Below are 12348 nucleotides of genomic sequence, written 5' to 3'. Positions count from 1 at the left end.
ATCTCATAGGACAATCTAATGAATTTTCAAGTTCTCCAACAACTGTCACACATTAAGGTACACAGATTATCAGGAAATCTTGGTAAACTTGTACTCTCTGTTCCTCAACTCTACCATTGTGGGCTCCTTTACAGTGTGTGTTTCTCGTCCTATTAGTAAACAAATAAGTGTATCAACTTATTCATAGGAATCTCATGGAGCATGACTACTCTCTCCACAGCCATATGCTGGATTATAGCTGGTTTCTTCCTGAGGTCTCTAGCAAATTTCTTCTCCTTCAGTTCATGTAGATACAGAGTAACAAATACATTAGAACTCATTTTACTGAGGAATGAGAAGTCAGTCTTTCTTTCCTTCCTCTCCAACTCCCTGAGTAATTTTCTCCACTAACAGTCAAGCTGCCAACCCATATACACATTCTTCAGAAGGTCACAAATTATAACACTCAAACTCACAGCTACAACCCCTAAGATTCTATGTACTCAATGTAGAGAAATTTTTGACTGAGTGGTGTTCACCTGTCAACTATTTCCAAACAGGTCAGAAATAATTGATGTTTTCACTATTGGAGATCATTAGAATTCTATGAGGTAGCCTGGCTGTGTGATCACATAAAGAATATGTGAGTCATGAAGGGAAGGAAGGAAGAGTGAAAAATAGTAATGAGTAAGAGACAGGATGAGGATGAAGGCTTCTAGAAAACCATTCTTGGGGAAAATCTAACTACATCTTCCCTTTAGAATCTAATATAAAGCAAAATCACATGTTCTTCATTTATATCCCATTTCTCTTGTTTTCCTGATTTTTTTTTCAGTTTCACTAAAATAAATTATTTTGTTTCTGAATGTCTATGGCTCAATGCCAAGTAAAGTTAGGCTGATCTGCATATAAATCCTCAAGAAAATACTCTACATGTACAAAAACCAGATGTGTATGGAAACATTGTTCAGCCATACCAGTTTCTTCTCTTATACTCAATAGTGTTTTAATCTCAATCTTGTTGTTTTGCTTCTAACTGTGGTGATCTAAATATTTCATTATACAATAGAATACCTTGCCAATATTGGCAGTTGATGGCTTCTAGGAGAGGGAAGTTTGTTTACTTCAGGGTATGGTCTGTGTGACAGCACACATCTCTTCATCCATACCCATATTGGTGGCATCGAGTGGATTTAGTGGATAATAAAGAAGAAAACAAAGAGGATATGAAGTTAAAGCTGAGATTGGGAGGCTTCTGATGTTGTCCAGGCAGAGGAGAGCAGCTATGATTAAAATATACTGCATATATAAATGAAATTCTCAAAGAACAGATATATAAAATTAAAAATATTGAATGGAGTGTGCTAGCCAGACTGACTATGTACAGAGTAATATTAACAGAATTGACTTTTAAAACGATTTCAATCTACTTTTATTTGGCTTAGTGTAATTTGCTGAGAAGAGTAATTTTGAGTCATAATTTCAAGAAGGTCTTTTAGAGGCTGAGTTGAATAAGCTTCCAAGTGCAGTACCCACATGGATCTCACTGCAGAAGTCACTACTGATGAGGTGAACTTGGCTTCCCTCCATGTTCTGTATGCTATGGAAACTGTTTTCTAATTCTTGTTTCACATTTTTTTTTCCTTTTGGCTATTGAAATACATAATGGTCCTAACATGGTTTTCACTTAGAGAGGCATAAGAGAAAACATATTTAAAGGGGAAATTTTGGAAAGCTGTTGGTGACAATTCCTTTTCTACTGAGGTTTAATGTTTTTTTATTGGTTATTTTATTGATTTACATTTCAAATGTTATCCCCTTTCCCAGTTTCCCCTTCACAAACACTCTATCCCCTTCCTACTCCCCCTGCCTCTATGAGGGTGCTTCCCCACCCACCCATCTATTCACATGGAAACACCCTAGCATTCTCCTACACTTGGGCATTGAACCTCCATAGGACCAAGGGGTTCCTCTCCCATTGATGTCAGATAAGGCAATCCTGTGCTACATATCCAGCTGGAGCCATGGGTCCCCCTATGCATACACTTTGGTTGGTTGTTTGGTCCCTAGGAGCTTTTGGGGGTGGGGGTATGCATGGTGGGTATGGAGTGGCAAAACCCTTCACCTCCCTTAGTCCTTGCCCTAACTTGTGCATTGGGTCTCCTCACTCAGTCCAATGTTTTGCTGTGTGCATCTGCATCTGTGTTGGTCAGAATCTGGCCGAGCCTCTCAGGGGAGCTATATCAGGCTCCTGTCAGCAAGTATATCTTTGCATCATCAATAGTGTCTGGGTTTGGTGTCTACAGATGGGACAGATCCCTAGATGGGGCAGTATCTTGATGGCAGTATCTTTGACAAAAGAAATTTTGAATTATTATTTTTGAGGTATGTGGGTTGACCCATTCCTCAACCTGGGGACTTGCCTATCCTCTCGATGTTGTCCCTACAAGTACCATCTCACCTTTCTTGGGTATTTCAGTTAATGTCCCCCTTGTTGGGTCCTGGGAACTTTCTAGTGGCTATCCCCAGTTCTTCTTCCCCCACTACCACACACATCCTGTCAAATTCCTGACCTTCTGTACTTTTCTCCCCTCTCCTCCTGTATCTGAAGCAGCCACACTTTTTCTCTTTCCTTCCCAGATCCCTCTCTCCCTCTCCCTCCCAAGATTTGTTTCTTTCCCCTTCTGTGTAGTACTGTAACATCCACACTTCGGTGTGGTCTTCCTTCTTCTTGGGTTCCATATGGTCTGTGAGTTGTATTATGAGTATTTCTTTTTCCTTTGGCTAATATCCACTTATCAATGAGTAAATACCACATGCGTTCTTTTGTGCCTGGGTTACTTCACTCAGGTAATCCAGATAATTTCAAGTTACATCCATTTGCCTACAAATTTTGTGAAGTCATTGTTTTTAATATCGGTGTAGTACTCCACTGTGTAAATGTACCACATTTTCTGTGTTCATTCCTCTGTTGAGTGACATCTGGGCTCTTTTTAGCTTCTGGCTATTATAAGTAAGGCTGTTATGAACACAGTGGATCATGTGTTCTTGTTACATATCAGAGCATCTTTTGGGTATATTCCCAGAAGTAATATAGCTGAGTCTTCCAGTAGAACTTTTCCAATTTTCTGAGGGACCGCCAGACTGATTTCCAGAATGGTGGTACCAGCTTGTAATCCCATCATCAATGGAGTAGTGTTCCTCTTTATCCACATCCTTGCCAACATCTGCTGTCTTCTGAGTTTTGATCTTAGCCATTCTGAGTGGTGTGAGGTGGAATCTCAGGGTTGTTTTAATTTGTATTTTCCTGATGACTAAGCATGTTGAACATTTTAAGTGCTGTTCAGCTGTTCTGATGATGTCCTCACCGACAGGTCCCCTATCCTTTGAACCCTTGTCAATTTGTTTTAGAGTATCCACAATGTTTCTATTTAGAAGATGAACTTATTTCTGGATACTTCTTTTTCTGCCTTGACATCTTCACTAGATTAAATACTTATTGTTGAATTCTATCTGTGTTGCTTTCCTGCAGTAAAATGTCATGTTTTCCCATTGTCTCAGAGAAAGAATACAGAGTTTGAAAATTAATAAAAATAACTTTGTTTAATGTATACATTTTAAATTAATTTTTAATTAAATTTTATATTTATGGGTGTTTTTTTTTCAAATGTCTGTCTGTATACCACTTGCATGTATGTTCACTGCAGAGGATGGAAGAGGGCACCAAGCCCCCTGGAAGAACTGGACTTGTAGATAGCTAGGAGCTATCACGTAGGTGCTGAAGAACTCAAGTCCTCTGGAAGAACATCTCATGTTCTTAACCACTAAGCAACCTCTCCAGCACACAAAACCTCTTTTGAACTTTCTACATTACTACCTCATAGTAATACATATTGCAAAAGCTAACATCTTCTTTAAAAATGATCATTGTTCACATACTAATATGTGATATATATTAAGACCTCCATTTTCTTTGCTAAAGAAATAGCCTTTTTCTGTAATATACAATGATCCTAGAAAATTGTTATATATGTTAGCCTCATATTTTGATCTTTTGTATATCTTTCTTGGTTTATTTTATTGTTTTCAGGGCCAGGGAAGACTGTGACAAGGTGTGCTTGTGGAGGTTAAAGAATATATATTAATATTTTTAACTTCATCTCAAAATCAGAATAATCATGCAACTCTGAGCAAGTTTTAGTGTTACTTGCAGTCACTGTCTTGCTCATCCTTCAAGTCCTTCCTCTCTTTGTGTTTTCATTTAGCATCATTAGTTTTACTGATTTCAAAAAAGTAAGTTTAATGTTTGTGAAACCACATCCTACAAGTTCAGTGGAAACTTTTGGAAAAAAAGGTTGCTTACCTCATGTTTGGTTCTTGTGGTGCCTGTGATGAGCGAGTTGGTGTTTTGTTTAAGCATTCAGTTTCCTGGTCAGGTTTCTTTCTGTTATGCACTGCTGTTATCCTTTTATCTTGGCTATTCATGGACCAGTTTTTCAAATGTTTTCAGGAGATGTAGTATATAGAAGAAGAGAAAATAATATTTACTATGCTTCAAGAGGAAGTAATTGTTATATTCCTATTCAATATCTGTTGTGCCCACTTTGGCTGGCAAGGAAAACGCAACACTGTCAGATTCTTCTCAACAGCCTTTATTGCAGGAATGCCTCTATGCTGCTATGGGAACCCTGGGCACCCAGGGAGGACTCCTTATATACACCCCAGAACAGGGAAAAGCTTTGTGTCCTCCTGGGATTGGCCAGTCTGCTGGAACCTTAATTTGCATGCACCCGCTAGGGAGGGGTTGGCGCCAGATTCCGGCTACTGCCTGCGCAGTGGTATTGTTTACAGCCACGGTGTACCGGAAACCAGCACCATCTTTTAGGCGTCGGCTGCCTAAAATATCTCTTGTAGCTCCATTTTACTGACTGACTTTATACTATGGCATTGCTTGTTCCATCTCTACTCTGAAAAATTTGATTTTAGTTTTATGTTATGGTATTTATTTACTTTTTTTCTTCTTTTGTCTGAGGTCTTATGACACACACACACACACTCACACACACACAAACACATTTTTTATTTTTTAAGATTGTATTTTCATCCACTACTATCTTCCTCTTGGTATTGTCTACATTGAAATTATGAAAAAAATTATTGGAAAATAAATTAAATAGGAGTCATAACACAATTAAACCCTGTCAATAATGAATAGATCACACATATACAGTGACCTTGCCAGCCCCTAGCTTCAAAGGAAACAAGATAAATTGTATCAAAGAAGCGATGAGGACAAATATGGTTTTTTTTGGTTTCTTTTTTGTTTGTTTGTTTGTTTGGTTTGGTTTTTCGAGACAGGGTATCTCTGTATAGCCCTGAGAGAACAATATGTCGATAAATAAAGAAATGATTTTCTCTTTCATTTTTTCCTGAAATATTGATATTAAAAAATATGAGTTAGATATAAGTGAGAGGGTGGAGCAGGATTGAGATTAAATACTTGCCTCTGTGTAAGGAAAAAATAGTACGATGGCTAAATGTGTTCCTTATATGAAATGGTGATTTTTGTACATACTAGACTTTTGTACATATTTTCTTAAATACTTATATTCAGGATAGTCTAGTGTTCCTTGCTTTAGATCCACAGGAATTAAGTAGATGAAGTAAAGAATATTTTAATTAAATTGAAAATATGAGGAATGAAGAAGGAAAGGAATTTAGAACATGAACTTAAGATAGTATTTCTAGTAGTGTCTGAAAATGAAAATATATTTTTCCAATATAGTTTTTCTAACAGAAATTATCCTTTCTATTATGTTTTTTATTTATTTTTAATTTTAAAAAATTATTTATATATCTATACTTCCATCCATCTATTTATCTACCTATCTACTTACCTATCTATTTAATGTGTCTCTGTGTGTGGGTCTGAGTATATACATGGGTACCACTTATTACAGGTTCCTTTAGAGGCAAGGAAAAGGTATTGGAGTCTTTGGGGATAGAGTTTCAGGCAGTTGTGAGCTGTCCATTATGGGACCTGAACACTGAACTTGGGTTCTCTGCAAGAGCAGGAAATGTTCTTAACTTCTGAGCATCTCTCCAGTACCCCATCATTACTCATTTTCTCTAATGTGACCGTTCTTCATTTCACCTTTGACCAGCAAACAAATCCTGTATGGAAGAACAACCTGGCAATCCCAGCAACTTTACAAGTGGTCCAGTATGGTATAGCAAGTGCTCTAGAATTTTTTGAGAGATGACTGTCAAATTGAATTACATTTAATTCATTGCATTTTTCAAAGTGAGTTTATAAATTAATGGTTGAAGTGGCAGGATGAGTGTAATAATTACTGATCCTGTGAAGGTTGTCTATGTTAATGAAAAGATTGATTGTAAATAGATAATAGCAAGGGATCATGGCAACTCATTTTCCAGGTGAATGTCATTTAGTGCATTTGACTTTTTAGTCCATTCTGGATCTTTATGAAACAGAGGAGAAGATAATAGAATACTAGTCTTGGTGCATGAGATTCTCCATATCAGTTGGTTAAAAAAAAAAGATAATTTGATCATCTTCTGTTTGACAGAGATGGGTCAAGAAGCAGACAGTGTAATGATGGTCACAGATAGCAGAGTTGAGTAGTAGGTGGGAGTGTAGCCATTAAGATTCTCCTGACAAGGTCATTAGACCTGGAGTTGTCTCTACTGATTACAAACTCATTACTATGTCCCAGGACAAAGGTACCTAAAATTTAGAGGACTCAATGTGAAATACCATGGGAAATAAATGTTTGAATGAGCTCATAAGATGGTGGCATGTGATTTTTCCATGTCTTCTGATCCTCCATCCCATTCCGGAAGTGATGAGAGAATGGAAATATCAAATTGGGAAGAAGAAGAAACACTGTAGGAACTAATGAACTCTGCCTTTCCTGCTGTGTGAATTTTAGCTACTGGTGGATGGGGGGTGGGTGGGTTTTAAATAATTTGAGTATAAGACTGATTTGAGTCTAGTTTTAAAAAGCCTTGTTAGAACCAGAGTAAAGAAAGCCTTTGGGATATATCTACAGTAATGTTGTGGAGAGCAGAATCTGGAGGCCTGTGATTGAAGCTGCCTATAAAAAGCTAGTGTCATTTTGTGCTTGTATCTTCTCACGTTTTTGAGTGATATTTCATTAACTTTTAGACAGTGCAGTTGTACAACACTTGTATTATTTGTTATGACTCTGCAAAATTGGATCCTAGATAGTGTTTGTCTTTCATAAAATACCTTGAGATTTCCATGTTCTTGGCAGAATAGATAGACTTATTATCATAATCACTTGGCTCCCATTAACATAGTGTGATTCTAAACTAAGTTATCCAGTGTCTTACTTTCAAACAAAACTTGTTATTTGTGACATATTTTAATCAGAAATGTTTCAATTATTAAGACATATTTGCTATTAATTGAAGAAAATATTTTTTTGAGAATTCTTTTTAATTCACATATATAAGTAATTAATTTTTGAATAAAATTATGTCCAAGGACACACTGAAAATATCTAAGCATAACTGAAGCATTAAAGGTGTAGATGATTATGGACTATCTCAGAAGAAGCTATGATTTGGCACTTGGCATTTCCTAGATACTGTTCAGCATCTCAGGACCTTGATACATGCAGTAACCTTTTTAGCATCATTGTGCAGGCAATTTAAAAGGCTATGAATAGCAAAGAGATGAGAGTCTTCATCAGTCACCTGCAAGGACTTCAGTCCTAGCCAGGGCGAGTAGTTCTCAGTTTCGTTGACTGCAGGATTAACCTAAGAACCAAATGGCAGTCAATTACTTTTTATTCATATTACTGGCATTTGTTGATCATTAATCCTTGTAAATGTTGATTAAAGATCTGGGGATAATTTAGACATTTTATTCTTCAGTCAAAGACATGTATTTTCTATACCCATGTGATCTCAGATGAAGTATGCCCCACAGGACTAGACAGAAGGTGATAACTGATTTTTGACATAGGATTACCCAAAATGTAATGGAGGAGTTAGTATTAGTCCCCTCATAAAGAATTATTTCCAGGGCCCAAGTGTTGTCTCAGATGTGCTACTTGTAACTTATTAGTGTTGGTAGCACAACGTTGTCCTTTTTTTGTTTTTGGCCAAATCTATTCTCATACAACCTATGAACACAAAGCTATAGAAATGAGAAGGACTGTACATGATAGACTGATATGCACATTGCCCTGAGATTCATGAGATTAGAGCTGCTGAATCTTGGCAGAGTTTCATTCTGACCAGGAAGGTGTAGTTGCCTTCTCATGGGATCCCTGGATTGTAAGGTACTGATTGGGACACATTAGAGAACTTTGAAGTTGCTAATGAACTCTTAATCATGAGAATATATACTATATTGGATATCAAATATTCATTCTAGTACAGAGGTACTTGATCATTTATTCAATTCAGAGGTCACAGATCCCATGAACGTAAAAAAACAAAGACATGCAAGGAGAGGGCTCACCTGGCTGAGTATAGTCCTAATGCCTTCTAGAAGTCTGGGTAATTTTTCATCAATATCTCTAACTTTTGATATGATAACCTCAGGGGCTTCTTGCATTGCACTCATTTCAGTCATTAGATGTTGCAAAGGGGTTTTCCAGGCACCCAGCATTCTGATCACCAGTCTCAGTAGTACTTCAGGCTAAGCAAGCACAATTTAATATTACATTAGAAATGCAGCTTTAGTTACATGTGATAACAACATGTGGATTGACTTTAGTTGGTGTAATGAAATTTTTGTGAATATTAATTGCAGCAATGTTGATAGAGTGCTTATGAAGTGTTTATACTTGTAGTATCTCCCAGTGAATATTAATTCTCCATTTCTCTTATGCTTAAAAGTCATTGATCTGTAGCAGACATGGAGAATATTGGAAGAATGACCTTCTAGATTCCTGTCTTTACCAGAAATAAGACCCTGTACCCTCCATACTGCTTCCCTTGCACACCATCTGTTTTTCTATATGCATATATTGGGCAGAGGGTCAAAGAAAACACCTCCTCCCTATACACATGGGACTTCAAGCTAAGTTTATCACCCTACTTAGTGTGCCTGACTTGTAGGTTAGGCTAAGCTAAATCATATGATGATTCCTGGCACTTTCAGGAAGTTTACTAAGTTAAAACTCTTCTTTTGTTTGTGAGTTCTAAGGTCTTAACATAACTGAGACTCATTTTTTGTCACACACTACTTCACACTATATATGGTGGCTATTTCTCCTAAATGGTCTTCCATGGTCATATGAAAGTCAATCTCCTGTCAGCTCCATTTTCAAACTACCTGCATGAAATTTATAACAGATTTATGGTGCCATCAATAAAATCTTGAATGGAGAACAATTTATATTTGTGTCATGTGTACATACACAAGGATATTTAATTTAAATGCTCATATTGGTTAAAGCTGAAATTCACGCTGGAGAAATAATCATTTCAAATTATAGTTGAATATATTGATCTTGTCATTAGAGTTCATAGTAGAGTCCTGTAAACTGTGTACATTTTCTTATAAAACTTGATTATAGTCATTGAGAAGACAATGACATCAGGCAGGAATGCATAGGGAATAAGAGAAGCAGAAGTAGATCCAAGAGAATCTTGAAAATGAAGGAGAAGAGGCATGAAGATAAGTAATGGAAGTACTGCTTACAATAAAGCCCTTAATAGGATACAATAGATGTAGCTCAATTTGCATTCCTTACACATAAGTGAATGCAAATGTAACCATGCAAGTTCAAATCAGTTCAAGGTTTTCTATAGAATGATAGGAGCAACCCTGGGGCAAGGCTACAGTTTAAATTGGGACACCCTCATGAATAACTTATGAATATGTCACAAGGTTACTTTACCTCTGATTTTACTTACAATTTATCAATTTTATAATTTTTTTTCCCTTGGAGTGTTCACTTTTCTCCTGCTAGCACCATGACCACACCTAATGTGGATCCTGCTATGACTACAGCACAACAGAGGCAGTGGGCTGCTTCATTTGATTTGTAGACATTCATCCAGGTCTGAGCACTCACCTGCTTCTGGAGCATTTTCCTCTTTGTGTTTGGAACAGGGAGAAAAGAAGTATGGCAGATCATGGGGAGCCTGAATGAGAACAACCGGCCAGGAGCATACTGTTGAAACTGGAAATGATGAACAATGAGTGTGCTTGAACAATTCAGTAAGAGAATCAATAAACAGAGTGCTAGTGAATCAGTTATGTTGAAGAATGAGTATTGCTTAAAATCCATAAGTTTAGGAATTTGGACCATTTGTCTATTTTTGCCCTATTCTCATATTTTTTCCATCTAACCTTTAACCTCAGAACCCCTTTCTATAGTAGCATTCAATTGGTTGTTTACCTTTCCCAAAAGCAAACACTATACCTGTTTGACAGGTTATCTTTCTCTAAAATGTAAGCCCAGTTCCTAGAGAATGTGTATCAACATCAATCTTTTGCTTTACATTTGTCCAAACTAGTATAATATCTTTAACTAGGCAGTATAAAATTATATTTTCCCTTTTATTATCAGTGAATCTTTACAACTTGACCATACAAAATTAATCCTATATTCAGAATGCTATTGTGTTGACTGCAACTAAATCTGTTATCAAAAACAATGCATATGAGGGACCCAGGCCTCCACATTTTGCAAGAGATTGTCTTATTGCTTGCTGCCTTGTGCCCTTAGCCAGCCACTTCCCAACTCTACTTGCCCTTGGGGATTAGAGGTGAGGTAGCTTGGAATCAATAGCATAAGACTCGGAGAACAGTGTCAGGGATCTGCTCCCCTGAAGACACCACATTCTGAGGCATCCCAGAAGATCCAAAACACTCAGAGAATTTGGTAAGAACTCCCCAGAAGTCCCAGAGCTGCTGCTGGGAGCCCAGTAGACTCAGGACACATCACTCTGGAAATCTCCACATGCTGAATACCACTCCCCTTCCACCCAGTCCTTTTTGCTGGGACAGATTGCTAGCTAGGCTGTTCCCCTGAAGATATCATATTCTGAGGCATCTCAAGAGTTCCTCTGTACACAGGGCAACGGGGCAACATGCACCACAGTCTGAACACCTTCCAGAGGCTCTGTGACATGCAAGGTGACTGACCCAACAGACTGAAATAATCCCCAGAGTTCTGTTGCACACGGGGAAACAGAAATCACAGTTGGTAGGCCCCACTGGAGAACAGATTCACACAGAATAACAGTTTGACTGTCCATTTGAAGACCCAACAGTCTGAAGGACTCTCAGAAGATCTACTGCATCCAGGGCAACAGATTAGCAGCTCGTCTGCCCCTCTGAAGACCCCCGCCCCTAGTTGGAAGGCCTCACAGAAGGGTTGCTACATCCAGGACTGCAGGCCAACTAGGAGGTCTGAAGCAACCTAGGGACAAAGGAGGCAGACTCCATACAGAGTCACCCAGACCAGCAAACACCAGGGATAACCAGATAGCTAGAGGCAAGCCCAAGACCATAAGCAAAAAAAGCTAATATACATGGACATCATCAGAACACAGTTCTCCCACCACAGCAAGCTTGAAAACCAGAAAGCTGACCTAAAAATCCTATCTCATAAAGAAAATAGAGTCCTTAAAGGAAGATATAAATAACTCACTTAAAGAAATACAGAAAAACACAGGTAAACAGGTAGAAGCCTTTAAAGAGGAAATAAATAAATCCTTTAAAGAAATATAAGAAAACACATTCAAACAGATAAAGAAATTGAATAGAGCAGTCCAAGACCTAAGAGTAAAGGTAGAAACAATAAAGAAAACACAAATGGAGGTAAACCTGGAAGTGGAGAACCTAGGAAAGATGTCAGGAATTACATATATAAGTATCACCAACAGGATACAGGAGATAGAAGACAGAATATCAGGTGTAGAAGATATCTTAGAAAAGATTGATACTACTGAAACAATTCAAAATGTGAAAAACTCCTAACCCAAAGCATCCAGGAAATTCAGGACACAATGAAAAGATCAAATCTAAGTATAACCAGAATAGAGGATAACAAAGACTCCCAACTCAAAGGACTTAAAAATGTCTTCAACAAAATCATAGAAGAAAACTTCACCAACTTAAAGAAAGAGATGGCCATAAAGGTACAAGAAGCCAATAGAACAGAAAATAAATTGAACAAGAAAAGAAAATCCTCTCATCACATAATAATCAAAACACTAAATGCACATAACAAAAAAGATTATTAAAAGATGCAAGGGACACACTGGTTGTTAACATTTAGAAGAATGNGAATCGATCCATTCCTATCTCCTTGTACTAAGGTCAAGTCTAAGTGGATCAAGGAACTTCACATAAAA

At 37.5% G+C, this 12348-nt stretch overlaps 1 protein-coding gene across 1 annotated transcript in view; it reads right to left on the bottom strand.

The window, feature by feature from the left end:
- Positions 1-7617: 7617 nt before the first annotated feature.
- Positions 7618-12348, bottom strand: part of LOC110308482 (prolactin-like) — a 12339-nt gene continuing 7608 nt past the window's right edge. The window contains exons 2-4 of the mRNA XM_021180935.1: positions 10059-10166; positions 8495-8674; positions 7618-7785 (exon numbers count right to left, since the gene is read on the bottom strand). Of these exons, the coding sequence (XP_021036594.1) occupies positions 7618-7785; positions 8495-8674; positions 10059-10166 (456 nt within the window). The remainder of the gene's footprint in view (positions 7786-8494; positions 8675-10058; positions 10167-12348) is intronic.

Source organism: Mus caroli, chromosome 13 (genome assembly GCF_900094665.2).
Source record: "Mus caroli chromosome 13, CAROLI_EIJ_v1.1, whole genome shotgun sequence".
In the NCBI taxonomy this organism is placed as follows: Eukaryota; Metazoa; Chordata; class Mammalia; order Rodentia; family Muridae; genus Mus; species Mus caroli.
Note: the sequence above shows the minus strand (reverse complement) of the source record. Positions and strands in the feature narration are given on the sequence as shown.